The sequence below is a fragment of the Python bivittatus genome, unplaced genomic scaffold, assembly GCF_059951505.1.
Source record: "Python bivittatus isolate LINGU-HERP-01145 unplaced genomic scaffold, Pbiv_v1 ctg000850_np1212, whole genome shotgun sequence".
Classification (NCBI taxonomy): domain Eukaryota; kingdom Metazoa; phylum Chordata; class Lepidosauria; order Squamata; family Pythonidae; genus Python; species Python bivittatus.
The window spans coordinates 25791964-25806725 of NW_028277112.1; the positions used below are offsets into that span (position 1 = coordinate 25791964).

The following is a 14762-nucleotide window of genomic DNA, read 5'->3' on the forward strand; positions in this document are numbered from 1 at the left end:
CCAAAATTTCATGTTAAATCATTGCTTTTCAAAGACCTCCCAGTCTCAAAAGCAATTAATCTCAAAGGTGGATTACCATATGGGTGTAAAGAGCTGCTTTACATTAACACAGAGATGCATGAAATTAACTGTCTAGTTCTTTGAATCCCATGTAAATAAAATACATTGCCACTAGTAACCCAACTGTCTGCTTGAAAGATACACAAAAATTAAAGGTCTCATTCAAAGCACTGCATAGTAGTGTCTATTCATGTCCTTCTTTTTACCAGCAGCAAGCCGAAAATATAGCTCAAATTAAAAAAAAAAAAAAGAGTTTCAGAAAAAGCCTTTTGATTATAGCCCTGTTGGTCAACTGAACTTAGAACTGTTTTGTAAAATATGATGACAACTACGACAATGATGATGATGATGATGATATGATGATGATGATGATGATGATGATGATGATGAAGAAGAATTTGATTTTAAGCATTCCTGGCACTTTGGTGGTTTGCTTCTTATTAAGACTTCAGAGATACAAACCAGTAGCTCAGTAATTGCTTTCTTGAATCTGCCTTTAATAATTACATTTAGTAAAGCTGTATTGAAAATTAGAAAGGCAGAGACTAATGGAAAACTAGATTTTTCACTGAATTAGAAAGCAAGACAATCCATATATTGACAACATTTCAAGTTGAAACGGATCAGGAAAACTGTTTTGGACTGTCCACGCAAGGAGTCAAATACCTGCCTGATGTGCAGTGGCATCTACATTTTATACCAAGAGAGAAACTATACAAGATTTCATGTAAATCGCTGTCTTGAAAGGCTAATACAATTCCAATTTGAATGAACTCATTTGAATCTTTGTGAGGTGGGAAGTATTGCAAGATTTTCTGTTTAACATGTCACAAAACAAGAAATTGTGTTAATGGAGTGACTGTGTTTTTAAATTAGAAATGAAAAATTAGATATTCAAGAGTAAGGGGAGGCATGGGATAAAGAATTGAAATGTTCAATGTATGAATGTCAGTGGAATAACATTTGGGCATCTATATGTCATTTTGCTGATTAATTCAAAGAATATTGGTTTGTATGTGTTGGACGTAACATGAGTCTTTTAGGAAGAAATTTATGGGTGCAGCTAAGAGTTGGAGATGTAGTCCACAAAATGCAGAATGATTTTGTGCTATAATAACTCCTTTTTTGGATGGAAGTTATTTCACATATTAATTCTGTTCTTGAATTTTCGTTGATAGTTGGAGATGTTTGTGTTCTTTTCCATTATGTGCCAACAGTTTGCAAACTATTATGAGGGCAATAGAAATGGATATTGTATGCTTTTATGGTTGCAAAAAATTAAAAGGACACTCTCCATCAGTTGTATAGTGGCCTGAAAAATGCATCTGTCTTTGCAAATCTGAATAAGCATTTTGCCATTGTGAATCCTGTTTGGAGGACTTTTTAGAAATGTGGGTTAAATATAGCTATTTAATTTCTGTTTTTTCTTTTCCCTCTTATTAATGTTTCAGTGAAAAAAACTGCATAGAAAAAAACAACTAATGAAGTAATAGAAGTTAATTTAAATACTTATAGTGACATACAATTTTAAAAATATTTGTCCATATATATCACATTACAGTATCTGCACTTACTATTACTTAGGATATATGACTTTTAATAGGGTGGTAATGTTCTGCAAATTAAAGTGTAAGCCCCCCCCCAAAAAAACTTTGGGTTGAATTAGAATGAGGACAAATATATTTCTTTCGTTTCAGCAGTGCAATTCCTCAATGTGCATGAGTTCCTGTTTTTTTCTAAAATAGCTAAATTGGAGAACTGCAGTGGGAGGAAGTTTTAGAACATCTTGTCTTGAAGTGACTAAGCCTGTGAGAGGCAGAAACAGAAGAAGAGAATAAACATCTAGCTGCTCCAGCAACCACTTCAGGGTGAGAAGTATTTGTTCTGAGGCATCCCTTGGCCAAGAAATCCACACTGGAATGACAGTTGGAATAGCTGGGCAGGTGGGCAAATTGCCTTGTCTTCTATTTCATTGTATCTAACAATATTTTCCATCTCAAGAATTTGGGTTAGAAAGTGAAGTATGGGTATTCCATATGAATAAACAAGTTTTATCCTCTTGAAGTATGGGATACCTAATTCTAGTATAATTCAGGTTCTGTTTAAGGACAGGAAAACTCTAAGATTTTTTTAAAACTGCATAGAAAAAAAACAACAAATGAAGTAGTCGAAGTTAATTTAAATTCTTATAGTGGCATACAATTTTAAAAATATTTGTCCACATATCATATTACATTACAGTATCTGCACTTACTATTACTTAGGATATATGACATTCAGTAGGGTGGTAATGTTCTGCAAATAATTTATATGGCTGCCCATCTCACAACAGTGATTCTAGGTGGTGTACGAAAATTAAAGATACCCTCACACAGCTGGTTTTCTCCAGTTCTAACATGCAGTACCAGCGGCTTTGTATTTAATGCTGAATTCAAATTAGAATTACAGTGATTCAAGATTGTACAGGCTTATTCAGTTTCCCACATTGTGCCTATTAACTAGAAATGACTTTATATGAACCTCTGATTTTGTGTCCATTTGTAAACTAGGGCTTTGAAACATGCATGTTAGTCATTCCATATTCACTGTGGAAACTTAAATCTGATTTTTTTTTCTTCCTCCCAAATTGTCCCCTCCTCTAGATTTATGTTCCTCTTTTTTTTTTTCCCAAGTAATATCCAGGTTGGGTGGCAGATGACCCTTATCTGCCCTTTCACTCTATTAAGATAATGCATATTTATTAAGGTAATGGTAACACATCGTATTATGGCTTAGTGAAATACATGAACCCAGCTATTGGGTATGAACAAGCCATCTTAAAAAGTGTGGCTGTGCTTATACAACTTGTGTAAATTATATCAGGGACTTGGGACTCTTTTCACAAAATATATCAAACTTGGTTAAAATTAGTCCTAGTTAGGGTTTTTGTGGCCTTAAGTGTTGTGTCATTTGGTGAGTTTATGATTCAGTGTATTATGTGAACCCAGACAATGGTTAATTTGGTCACTAGAATGTAGCCAGTGTGAATCTAACTTGTGCAGATGTCTATCACTCCACTATTCTTTTCTACTGAAATGGATCCAGTAATACCAGATTTTTCTTGTGCATAACTTGATAAAAATATAATTTTACTTTACCGGATGCATCCTTTTCCACCACTGGGTACTTCTGTGCCAAGATATTTAAGTACTAACTTAAAAAACACAAATAAAATTATATTTCTGTTATATTTTGTAATATGTATCTGTTTATGGTACAAAACAGTGATATCCTTTTTTGTTGTACCATAACTAAATTCAATTTACTTAAAAAAGGCTTGCTTGCTCCCAGTCAATCAGTTAGACTCTGCTGTATTTCTTCAATTTGTATAATATAAAATGTGTTTGTGCTGGAGCGCTCTCTAAGTGTCCATGAGAAATTTTGTCCTAAAGGGAATTAATTGTGATGATATACAAAGGATACAGGTGGCCAATAAAAATGCAGACTAGCTTCATTAGTATTTAGCCAAGATGTTGTAAAGTTGGCTAAAGTTCATTTGCAAGCATCTAGCTTGCAAAAGATGGTGAACTTTTTGGGCTGAGTGTCAAAAATTTGGAAAAAGCCTAACATGTCACCACCCCAAAAAAGAAACAATTCTTTACATATTCATTTATTTTTTTAAAAAATACAGTCCAATCATGTGTGGTACGATGTATTATATTAAGAAATGTCAAATAAATACAAAAATGAAATATGAGTAAAACTCAGTTTCTTTGGTAACTCAAACAGGGAGAATAGTTGTCGGGTGTTGGTGAATGCTGGTGCGTCACCCAAAATGTTGTGGCGTGTCACCTTTGACACACGTCATAGGTTTGCTATCACTGATCTAGCTACATTCCTACCAATACTTTTTTCGGTTATATTCTTTTTATTCTAGTTTGAAATACAGATTTGTTTTTTTAATTGAATTGTGCACTGTATATAGTACACAAATATATAAGAATTACAGCATATTTCCATAACTGCACACCTAGTTTTTCCCTTGGTGTTCACTATTTTGACACTTTAGAACCCCTCCTTTTTTTTTTTTTTATATGATAATGATTCCAGCGCAGATGTTCTGCACAAGAAACATTTAATCCTAGTGTTTGGCCAGTTTCAGACATGAGCAGGATCAGGCCTGATTATTACTGAATAGTATTATATGTGGAACTTTTTTTAGACTAGGAATTAAGGGTGGAAATCCAGAAAAAAAGCAGGGATAAATCACTTCTGTAATGCTGCCTAGAAGACTGTATGAATCCAAGCACCAAGTGTTGAGCTTGAAAGTATCTTAAGCTATAAGAATGCAAGCTCAGGGTTGCTCCTCTGTGCTGAAAGTTTCACTCTAAATAATTTTCAAAGTTTTCATTATTTAGTAGGATGCATTTAAATTTTTATGTTTTCTTGTTTTAGATCATGATTTCTGGTTCATAGGTAAAAAGCCATGAATTGTAAAAACCAAGACTGAATCCTGTTAATTACTGCTCCAAAATATTCAGACAGAGGAAAAGGAAGTTGGACTATACAAGCCTGTGATTTTTCCAGGCTCACAGCAGCTTACCCATTTAGCACTAAATCCTAGCTTAGGGTGACATATGAACCGGGTCTTCTTCCCTTGGGCTTAAGTCCAAACAAGGCCTTAAAAATTGGGAATGTTGTCTGGTACTAGAGTGTTGGGAGATAGAATGTTTTTCAAATTCACTATTATTTATAATGTATTTATTATAATGGGTAATCAGACAATGATTTACTACTCTGTGTTAAAATTTCATTTTAAACAAAGACATCTGTTAAGTAGATTGATCCAAAACCATGAAAAACTTTGTTATGGCTTCCCCCAAAGAATTCTTCAAACAGGACTTTGATTTAATAGGGCCTAGTATTTCTTCTCCATCTTTTGATAGTTATGAGATAAAATGTCATCTTTTAGGCATGTTAAGTCTGAGAAAAGTATAACTCTTCACACTCACTCTGTTCTTCATTTATATGAGTTAAATGGGTAATTATTTTCCCTATCAACTATTGGCTCCATGTAGGGGGAAAAATTGTTGAGAGTTGAATGTACTTTTATTGTGGCGATAGAGGAAGAAAGATAATTTGACTGCCAAACAGTTATAAATCTAATCTGTTCTATCTGCTGCATTTATGAATTATACCTTTAAAAGGCAGAATGTAGTAATTGAAGTTGTTTATTCCTTGCTAAAAGAGCCAAATTAGATAATAGGTTAAATGTGTGCATACCTGTCATGAATCTTTTTTCCCCTTAACTTTAAGGTTACACACGTTGGGGGAGGGGGAAATGAATAAACTGATGCTGTGGTTTGAAATATACATTTGTATGTGTATGTTGTTAATAGGTTTTCTTTGCCACGATCCAAACAAAAAAGCTGCCTCAAGTTGTGATTTTTCTTGGGAAAAAAAGCTATAAAAAGCAAATTTAAGGAGGAGAAAAAACTATCACAACAACTTTGATACAGTGGGAAAATATTTCACTCCATCCTAACACACTGCTTAGATTCAAATAAAACAAGAAACACATGAATCATAAAATGGTTTATTAAATTTTGGCTTAGTGTATTCTGAGAACCTAGCCAACTATAGTTTATTCAGCATGATTTAAAAAGTAAAAACTTGGTACATTGTGTGAACCCAATCTCTGTTGTCCCAATTTTGATTGGGACCCTCCAAGTTACTACTTGAAATGTAAATGCATGCATGTAAAATCCGTGCCTGTTTTTAACATAACTTTTTTTGTTGTTCAAAAAGTATAAAATGGGAATAGTTTGTTGTGGGCCATCCTTAGTCTTTATGGATTGCTATAGGGACATCATCTTTTTTCAAACATGATAGTGAGCATGCAGGGAGCAAGCCCTAAGCAAACCCAACTCTCATTGTAGATTCAGAAAATGTATAAATGCTTCTAATATAATGTAATTCTATTGTGCAGTCATATGATAGCATTATATGGGAGAGAAATAATTTGCATACCTCATAAGAAAAAAAGTATATTTACAAATTAATTCAAATTATTTTTACTAAACAAATAATGACTATGTGAACATTACTTAACATTACTTAAATCCATGGCATGAATTTGTAATATTAATTTCAATTGCTAGAGGAATATCATAAATACATAAGTAACTGTGTCTGATACTTCTTAGTGTGGGATTTCCTTCCAGCTCTCATATCATTCTCAGAGAACTAAATAGTTCTTTATAATTCTTTGAAGTTGCAATGAACTATTTTGTCATTTGGGGAAATGGTTGCTGCAACTTATACTTCAACAGCGATGCATAATGTTGCATTTATAAAATTGTGTATGCTTGTTCAAGAATAGAAACAAAGAATTTTTTGATAGAGATCTTCAAAATATATAATTTGCAAAGAGCTCAACAAGATGTGATTTGGTTGAAAACTGCTGGATCTTCAGTTTTCAAGGTCCAGGTAATTGAACAGCTTTGGTTTCATATCTGTATTTGTCATGTGGCAAACTCTGAGACTCTTGAAACATCCAGTTTTCATTATGAGCAGTACTGTAAGAATTTTGAATGTCCTAAAGCTAATTTTAATGGCTCTCAGCAAGAATGTCTTAAATCTGAAGAATTAGAGTAATAAAATTGCAATAAAAATGGACTGTTTGTTGAAAAACAGATTGTGGTATGTTATCTGATTCCTAATTTGTACAGCTAAGAGAAACAGTGTTCATATATCACACTAACCATTATTTGTTTTATTACTGGGGTTTTGAGCAAACTACAATTAGCTGGGTTTAAACAACACACTAAAGTATAAATCATGGTTAACTAATCATCATTACTAGATTCACAGAACGGATTAAACTACATAATGTCTCTGTATAGTATATGAACTCTACAAGCTGAATGCAATCAGTTTAGATTTATAAAAGGCATTTGAAAAGTAAAATACTTTGATACAGAGTTTAGCAGCATATGGGTAATAACATTTAAGCCATATCTATTCAGGAAAGGAATACCTGGCATATAGAATCTTCAGACCACACATATAATCTTGAAATCCAAAGTTAGCTTCCAACTTAAAAAATGTTCATGAACTTTGATAATTAATTCTGACCTTTAATGAGAGTTCTTCATTCCCATCCAAAAAAAGGTTTATCTTACTTCATTGATTCAAAAACCATGCCTATATAAAGAAAATCAGCCTTGTCCAGATTAAGCTTCCATTAGCTGGACTGTTACTTGGTGCTACCTGGTTACCACTGTACTACCTGGATAACTTTATTGCTTCAGTTTACACATAATTGCTAAGCCCTGTTTGTTGAATATGTCTTACTGGCTGGGTTCATACATAGTGTTAAGTCATAAGCCATGATTTACAAATTGGGCTGAGTTCATAGAATAAACCAAGCCAAAATCAAACCATATTACAGCTTAGTGCATCGTATAAGCCTAATTTGCTATAGATGTTGAATAATTTAGGGACAAAATGAAGTTGCAAATAAGCACATTGCAGCAAAATGTATTATTTTAAAAGTTCTTGAAATATAGAAACACTTTCTGTAATTGTTCCCTATCGTAATTATTGATATTGTGCTAGAAATGCCAGTCCTGCAGGACAAGGATAAAATCCACAGATGATAGAAGCAGCCTTACCAAAGCCCTGTCCTCTTCCTTGAGACCACAAACTTAAATACACTCAAACTGACATTGCAGGTTATTGTCCATCAATCCATCTCCAAGCAAATGTGATTTTATCCACAAAATGCCTAGATAACTGTCACAGACAAGGTTACATAGTTCTATTTTTTGGAAAGAATTCCTATCCAACATTGTTCCACAAATTCATTTTCAAAAAAGCATATTTGCCTTGATTTTAGACTAAAATATTTCCTGTATCTATTATTCGCTCTCTCAATTTTTTTCTTCTTTTCTTCTTCTTTTCTGAAGATAAGAATGTTTACTTACTGTAAGTAAATTGTCTGATTATTATGCAATTCTGGTGATCTTAGTTGCACTAGGTTGTGTTTTTGTGAGCATTGTGAGATATTTCTTGTCACCTGCCCTCAAGATATGACCTGGTGACCTGCAAATCAAGAAAATGTCATGTTAGTGGCTACTAATTAGTGGATCTACAGAGCTGCTTCATCTGGCCTTTCATCCTTCCACAGACAGCAGCAAAAGCTGTCATACACATCATGCTAAGAAAACAAGTCAGCATCACATTTTTTTAAAATAGTTTAAATGCTAGAGAAAGGTCCAGCTGAGACTAAAGATGAGTATGTAGGTTAGGGCAGAAATTAACCTATAATGTAGTCTTTGTATTTATATCTCATGCAGTAAAGATATAAAAAGTAGAGTAGTATGTGTCTACAAGGTATACCTCTATCACTGTATGTTGTGAACATACTGTAATACATGATCGGAAAAAGCACAAATGTTTCTCACTTATTTTGCATTTTTAAATAAAATTCCATCACTACATTGCTTGTCAGATAAAGTACAGTCATGGATATTCAGTTGCAAAATGCAGATAATATATAGGAATAAGAGTGATGGTATAAAATAAGCTTTTTAGGGACTATACATTTTAATCCTTAGATGGATTTAGAGAAAGTCTTGGTTAAAGGAGTCAGAGTGCTCGTTAATCAATGTTGCATCTTGGTATCTCCTGAGTGTCACAGGGTTTTGAGGGGTAGAAAAGATTGGCTACAGTAATTAAAGCAAAGAAATCGATCACAAAGCAAACATATCAGGAAATACATAAAAGTAATCTTTTAATTGTTTTCACAGGTCTTTAAGATAGAAGTACTAATGAATGGAAGAAAGCATTTTGTTGAAAAGAGATATAGTGAGTTCCATGCTCTCCATAAAAAGGTAAGTATTGTGTGTAAATTGTTCAAATAATACTCTCTGTAGCCTATTTCCATTCATTCCCAAGTAATGACTTCACTTGATTTCTGAATATGATGAGGAAGTTCATAGTTTACTTGAATTGCTTTCCACTTTTAAACAATTGTTAGGTAGGGTTGAAAAACATTTTTTTTTTTTTTGGTGGTATGTGTCTTTTTTACCACCTTTCTTTTTGGGGCTAGCTGTCTCTGCCTTCATTACTACTGGATGATCAAAGCCTCAAGCAAGGGGCAAACAAATAGAAAAGAAAAAAAAAAAGTATTTCCAGTAAGTGGGAGCTGGTGCTTCCCTCTATCCAGTCTTTTTGAGGGAAAATCCAAGTGGCAGGAACATACATGCCTTTGAATGTCACTTCCCCAGAGAGCTGTGTGTACTTCGAGAAGTGCCTCAGTCTACCCGCTTTTTCCAGAGGGAAAGGCTAAGTAGAGTGAGAGTTCCTCTCAAGTGCCATGACACTTCCCCAAACTATACTGGGTAGGGGCATTGATCCTGAGCAAGCCACTTGAGGTTCCCTCCTGCAACAAACACAACAACTTCAGATTGTCCAGGTGTTTCTAAAAAAAGTGGGATGTGCAGCAAAACACTCCAGTTTACGGATATTTCACATTTCTGTGAGATGGGTGACTATACAAATTTAATAAATACATACAGTACTGTGCAGAAGTTTTAGGCAGGTGTGAAAAAATGCTGTAAAGTAAGAACGCTTTCAAAAATATATATTGTAATTGTTGATGTTTATCAATTTACAAAATGCAAAGTGAGCAAACAGAAGAAAAACCCAAGTCAAAATTTGGTGTGACCACCCTTTGCCTTTAAAACAGCATCAATTCTTCTAGGTACACTTGCACACAGTTTTTGGAGGAACTCAGCAGGTAGGCTGTTCCAAACATCTTGGAGAACGAACCACAGATCTCCTGTGGATGTAGGCTGCCTCAGATCCTCCTGTCTCTTCATGTAATCCCAGAGAGACTCGAGAATGTTGAGATCAGGGCTCTGTGGGGGCCAAACCATCACTTCCAGGACTCCTTGTTCTTCTTTATGCTGAAGATAGTTCTTAATGACATTAGCTGTATGTTTGGGGTCGTTGTCCTGCTGCAGAATAAATTAGGGGCCAATCACATGCCTCCCTGATGGTATGGCATGATGGATAAGGATCTGCCTGTATTTCTCAGCATTGAGGACACCATTGATCCTGACCAAATCTCCAACTCCATTTGCAGAAATGCAGCCCCAAACTTGCAAGGAACCTCCACCATGCTTCACTGTTGCCTGCAGACACTCATTATTGTACCATTCTCCAGCCCTTCAGTAAACAAACTGCCTCCTGCTACAGCCAAATATTTCAAACGTTGACTCATCAGTCCAGAGCACCTGCTGCCATTTTTCTGCACCCCAGTTTCTATGTTTTCGTGCATAGTCGAGTCGCTTAGCCTTGTTATGTTTCTCAGAGGTATGGGTTTTTGGCCTCAATTCTTCCATGAAGACCACTTCTGGGCAGACTTCTCCAGACAGTAGATGGGTGTACCTGGATCCCACTGGTTTCCGCCAGTTCTGTGCTGATGGCACTGCTGGACATCTTCCAGTGTCAAAGGGAAGTAAACATGATGTGTCTTTCATCTGCTGCATTAAGTTTCCTTGGCCAACCACTGCATCTACGGTCCTCAGTGTTGCCTGTTTCTTTGTGCTTCTTCAAAAGAGCTTGAACAGCACATCTGGAAACCCCAGTCTGCTTTGAAATTTTTGCCTGGGAGAGACCTTGCTGATGCAGTGTAACTACCTTGTGTCTTGTTGCTGTGCTCAGTCTTGCCATGGTGTATGACCTGTGACAGGAAACTATCTTCTACAACCTCACCTTAGTAGCAGAGTTTGGCTATTCCTCACCCAATTTTAAGCCTCCTCCACAGCTGTTTCTGCTTCAATTACTGACTGTGTTTCAACCTACATATGAAATTGATTATCATTAGTACCTGCTTGGCATAATTGGTTAATCATACACCTGACTGTAATCCTTCAAGATCCCCGACTTTGTGCAAGTGTACAAAGTGTGCAAGTGTAAAAATTGATGCTCGTTTGAAGCCAAAGGGTAGTCATACCAAATATTGATTTGATTTGGGTTTTTCTTCTGTTTGCTCACTTTGCATTTTATAAATTGATAAACATAAACAATTACAATATATATTTTTGAAAGCATTCTTACTTTATAGCATTTTTTCACACCTGCCTAAAACTTTTGCACAGTACTGTACATACATACATACATTTTAATCCCCTTCTCCCTTCCCCAGCGGCCACAGTTCTATGTTCACTGAACATGGCCAGTTCTTATTAGGCTGTATGGAAGTTCTCCCCATCAAGTTTTATTTCTGCTTTTCCACTTTGGATTGCTGCTAATTCCCTCCCCTGCTTTTTTTTAATCCTTATCTGAAGGCAAATCCACACAGCCTGCTCACTCTGGTGCAAAGATGGCTCACTACCTATTTTCTGAGTACATGTTTACATGCCTTTAACCTGTGTTACAATGTTCTCCCACAGCTGAGGCAGCCCAAGGGGAGCTTAAGGTGCTACATTCCAGAATTGGTGTTTTCCCTAATATCCCATGTCAAGATGCTGTGTCCAGCCAATGTAGGGCATGTTGATGTGTCTGAGATTAGGTGTTCCATGCCAGCAATCTTTTGGCTCCAGTTGGTTCTGCAGGTTTCCTGTGGGATTATCCCCTTCAGTAGAAGTGAAGGGTTGAACTGTGGAGTCCTTGGGGTTCTCTGACCTTGGTTTGTAGCACTGAAGATGTTACCTAGCCAGGTAATGAAACATTTGCAAGAAAACAACCAAGCTCAGAGAACCCCAAGGACTCCACAGTTATCCCCTTCAGTCTTATCTTTATTTACCCCTCATTTCTCTTTTGGCTGCCAGGAAGAATGGAACTATAGTTTCTGCAGTCACTTTTTTTCTTCTTTTTTATGTGAGTTGGTCAGCTGGTTGACCTACATAATATGGAAGTCCTTAAATCATGGCCTTTAGAATGTTGCACATTAAAACAGTATGGACAGCAGCATAGCCAGACCCATTCTGGAAACTCAGCAAGGATGCACATGATGGCAGCAAGATTTAGGGTCATGTGATTTCATACCAGCTCCAGGATGGCAGGGAAGCATAGTAAAGCTGCTCTGTGGATGTGGCCTAAATTGTGAAGTTACAGATTAAAATGTATTTAACTTAATTATTTAAACTAAATTTTGGCTACTGTTGTGTATGATGTTTGATTTGTCCAGCATTTGTGGCATTATGATGTGAGAAATACTATACATTGGTGATTTAATATCCCATTTAAAGTGCAAATCCAGAAGAACTAAAATCCATGCCAGGAAATTCCAGGCTTTCCCTATATGTTTCACCAGTTTTCATATTGAAAGAAAGCCATAGGTTGGCTGTGCTGAATCATGATCTTGACTTTAACAAATTCAGATTTGGTTCAGGTTATCAGAACATTGGACCATAGCTTATTGAGCCTTCCACATGTCCATTGGAAATAGTAGTTGTAAAACAACACTAGATTATGGAAGTCTGGTTTAAATGAGCAACTGTAAATGAGCATCTGTAAACTCTTTCCTGAACAGTAGACTTTCTTTTGTTTGATATTCAAATCTCATGACTTGAAACATTTGTTGACACAGCTTTTAGTCAGATGACATCTCCTCAAGATGAAAGATGAAATGTAAATTACTCTACCCCTGTGGGCATTGCATGTCAAATTCAAATTTGAGTTTGTATGTCCTTTTGACTCTCCCATCTCCACCCCTTCACACAAATTTTGAACTGATAAAATACCTAGAGAATATCCACTTCTCCTTGTTTCAACTATAGGAAAACCATACTGGTCATCTTTTTTTGCCTTAATTTTTATTTTTAATGCAGCCTATTTTGCATATAAAATGATTTACTAATACTTAACTGGCTACTCTTTATTGGAATCCTGATAGCTAAGTATTATTCTTGTTAATGAGCCAGAGGAACTACAGGTCTCTCAACTATGGTAAGTGAGTAACTTATCCAAGGCCACTTGGTGGTCATAGCTGTCTAGATATGCTACAATGGCCAGATCTCCTACAGTTTTTTGGAGGAGAGGAATTGATTTTATTAATATTTATATCCTGACTTCCCATTGTAAAAAGATAAACTGGACAGGGGTTGGTTCATACTCACTTATCAATCTGGCTATAAATCAGCCAAAACAAAGCCATAACTTTGTAGTAGACAGAAGATTAATCTTTTCACGCCTAGTCAATCATAACTTCATCACTCTGAAATGCACAGAAGTAGAACTACCATATATAGGCTGTACAAATATGGGCAACTACTAGATGGCAACAAAGCACTAGAGATTTCTGTTCCTCTTTGCTGCTGTCTAACAGTTGTCTAAATTTTTGGAGCCCAGAACTGATAGTCCTAATCAAAGATCATGGAGAATAAGCAGATTCCTTGTTCCTTAGCTACAAAAATAAATATAAATACTACCCAGAAAATTGGAAAGTAAGATATAGCATGTTGGTTAAGAGTGACTTCCCCTTGTTTTGGAGATTAATATAATTTGCCTCTGTAATCCATAATATATTGTGTCAGTCTTAGCCAATTCTGGAAATGCACACTTCCTGCATTGGCTAGTGATTCTGACTGTCACTTGAATCTGAAATCTGTGAACATGATCTATGCAATAAAAGTACTGGCCTGGTTTTTTACTCTTATGTTCTTGTCAAGCACCTGTACATAACCAGCTACTTTTTGAAGTCTTCCAAATTAAGAAGACTGAAAGGAAAGTCATAAGTGTTTCGTTGGGATAATTTCCACTACCAAAAAAAGGGATGATAACACATACAGATTGCTGACCTTAAATCAGCCTGTCCTGTCCTGTAATCTCTGAGACTTAATTCATTTAATTTCTTTTTTCTATCCCCTTATTTTTCAGATTTTGAAATTCTTGTCAGTGTTCATAAGCTTTTCTCAGAACCAAATCGTTTGTATTTACGTTGATATTTCATTTCAGTCTGTATGTGCTGTTTTTTAAACTGCCCATCCTGCAAGGAAAAAAAACAGTCAATTGAATTTTGAGCATATAATACAGTTTTTAAGGTTTCTTTTTAAACTTAATACTCAAGAGTACATGCTAAAATAGGAGTTAAACTCCATTCTTTAGGTTGTATTAAAGGTGTAGATTGGTTAGTTAATATTTAGCTGACATACCAAAATGTTTAGTTCCTGACTTAAGAAATTGTCCACTCTGTTAGCTGTTACAAGTATTTATTTCAAATTTGCAGCACCAATACCTTTTATAATTGAATAAGCTCATTTATGGTCATAGAGCTTTTTCATAACAACACTTGGTTTATTGATTTTTTTTTTCTTGTCGTCTTTCCCAATTTGTTTATTTCTCTTTTTGTAAGTTTTTATTTCTAAAGAATCTGTTATATTGATTGGAGAGGTTTTTTTTCCCTCATATTTTTAGCTTAAGAAATTCATAAGAACTCCAGAAATCCCTTCAAAGCATGTGAGGAACTGGGTGCCCAAAGTTTTGGAACAGCGTCGGCAGGGTTTAGAATTTTATTTACAGGTAAGCTATTTTAAACAATGAACAGAGAAGAGTTTTTCTTTTCTTTTCCAAAAGCAATATTAGGAATTTGAATACCCGCTGCTTTAATCTGTGGTTAAAACTAATAATTGAAGTCTGCTGTTACTTAACACATAACCACTCTAGCTATATGTTATTTGCTTTGTATTTATCTGAAATATTTAGATTCA

At 35.3% G+C, this 14762-nt stretch overlaps 1 protein-coding gene across 6 annotated transcripts in view; it reads left to right on the forward strand.

Moving 5' to 3' along the window:
- SNX24 (sorting nexin 24) overlaps positions 1–14762 on the forward strand; it is a 73341-nt gene that overhangs the window by 26460 nt on the left and 32119 nt on the right. For 4 of the 6 annotated variants that reach the window (XM_025166048.2, XM_025166045.2, XM_007420558.3 and 1 more), the window contains 2 exons: positions 8853–8936; positions 14470–14574. In XM_025166048.2, the coding sequence (XP_025021816.1) occupies positions 8853–8936; positions 14470–14574 (189 nt within the window). Of the gene's footprint in view, positions 1–1805; positions 2004–8852; positions 8937–14469; positions 14575–14762 lie in introns of all 6 variants that reach the window. The other 2 variants (XM_088130528.1, XM_088130529.1) reach the window with 2 other exon arrangements.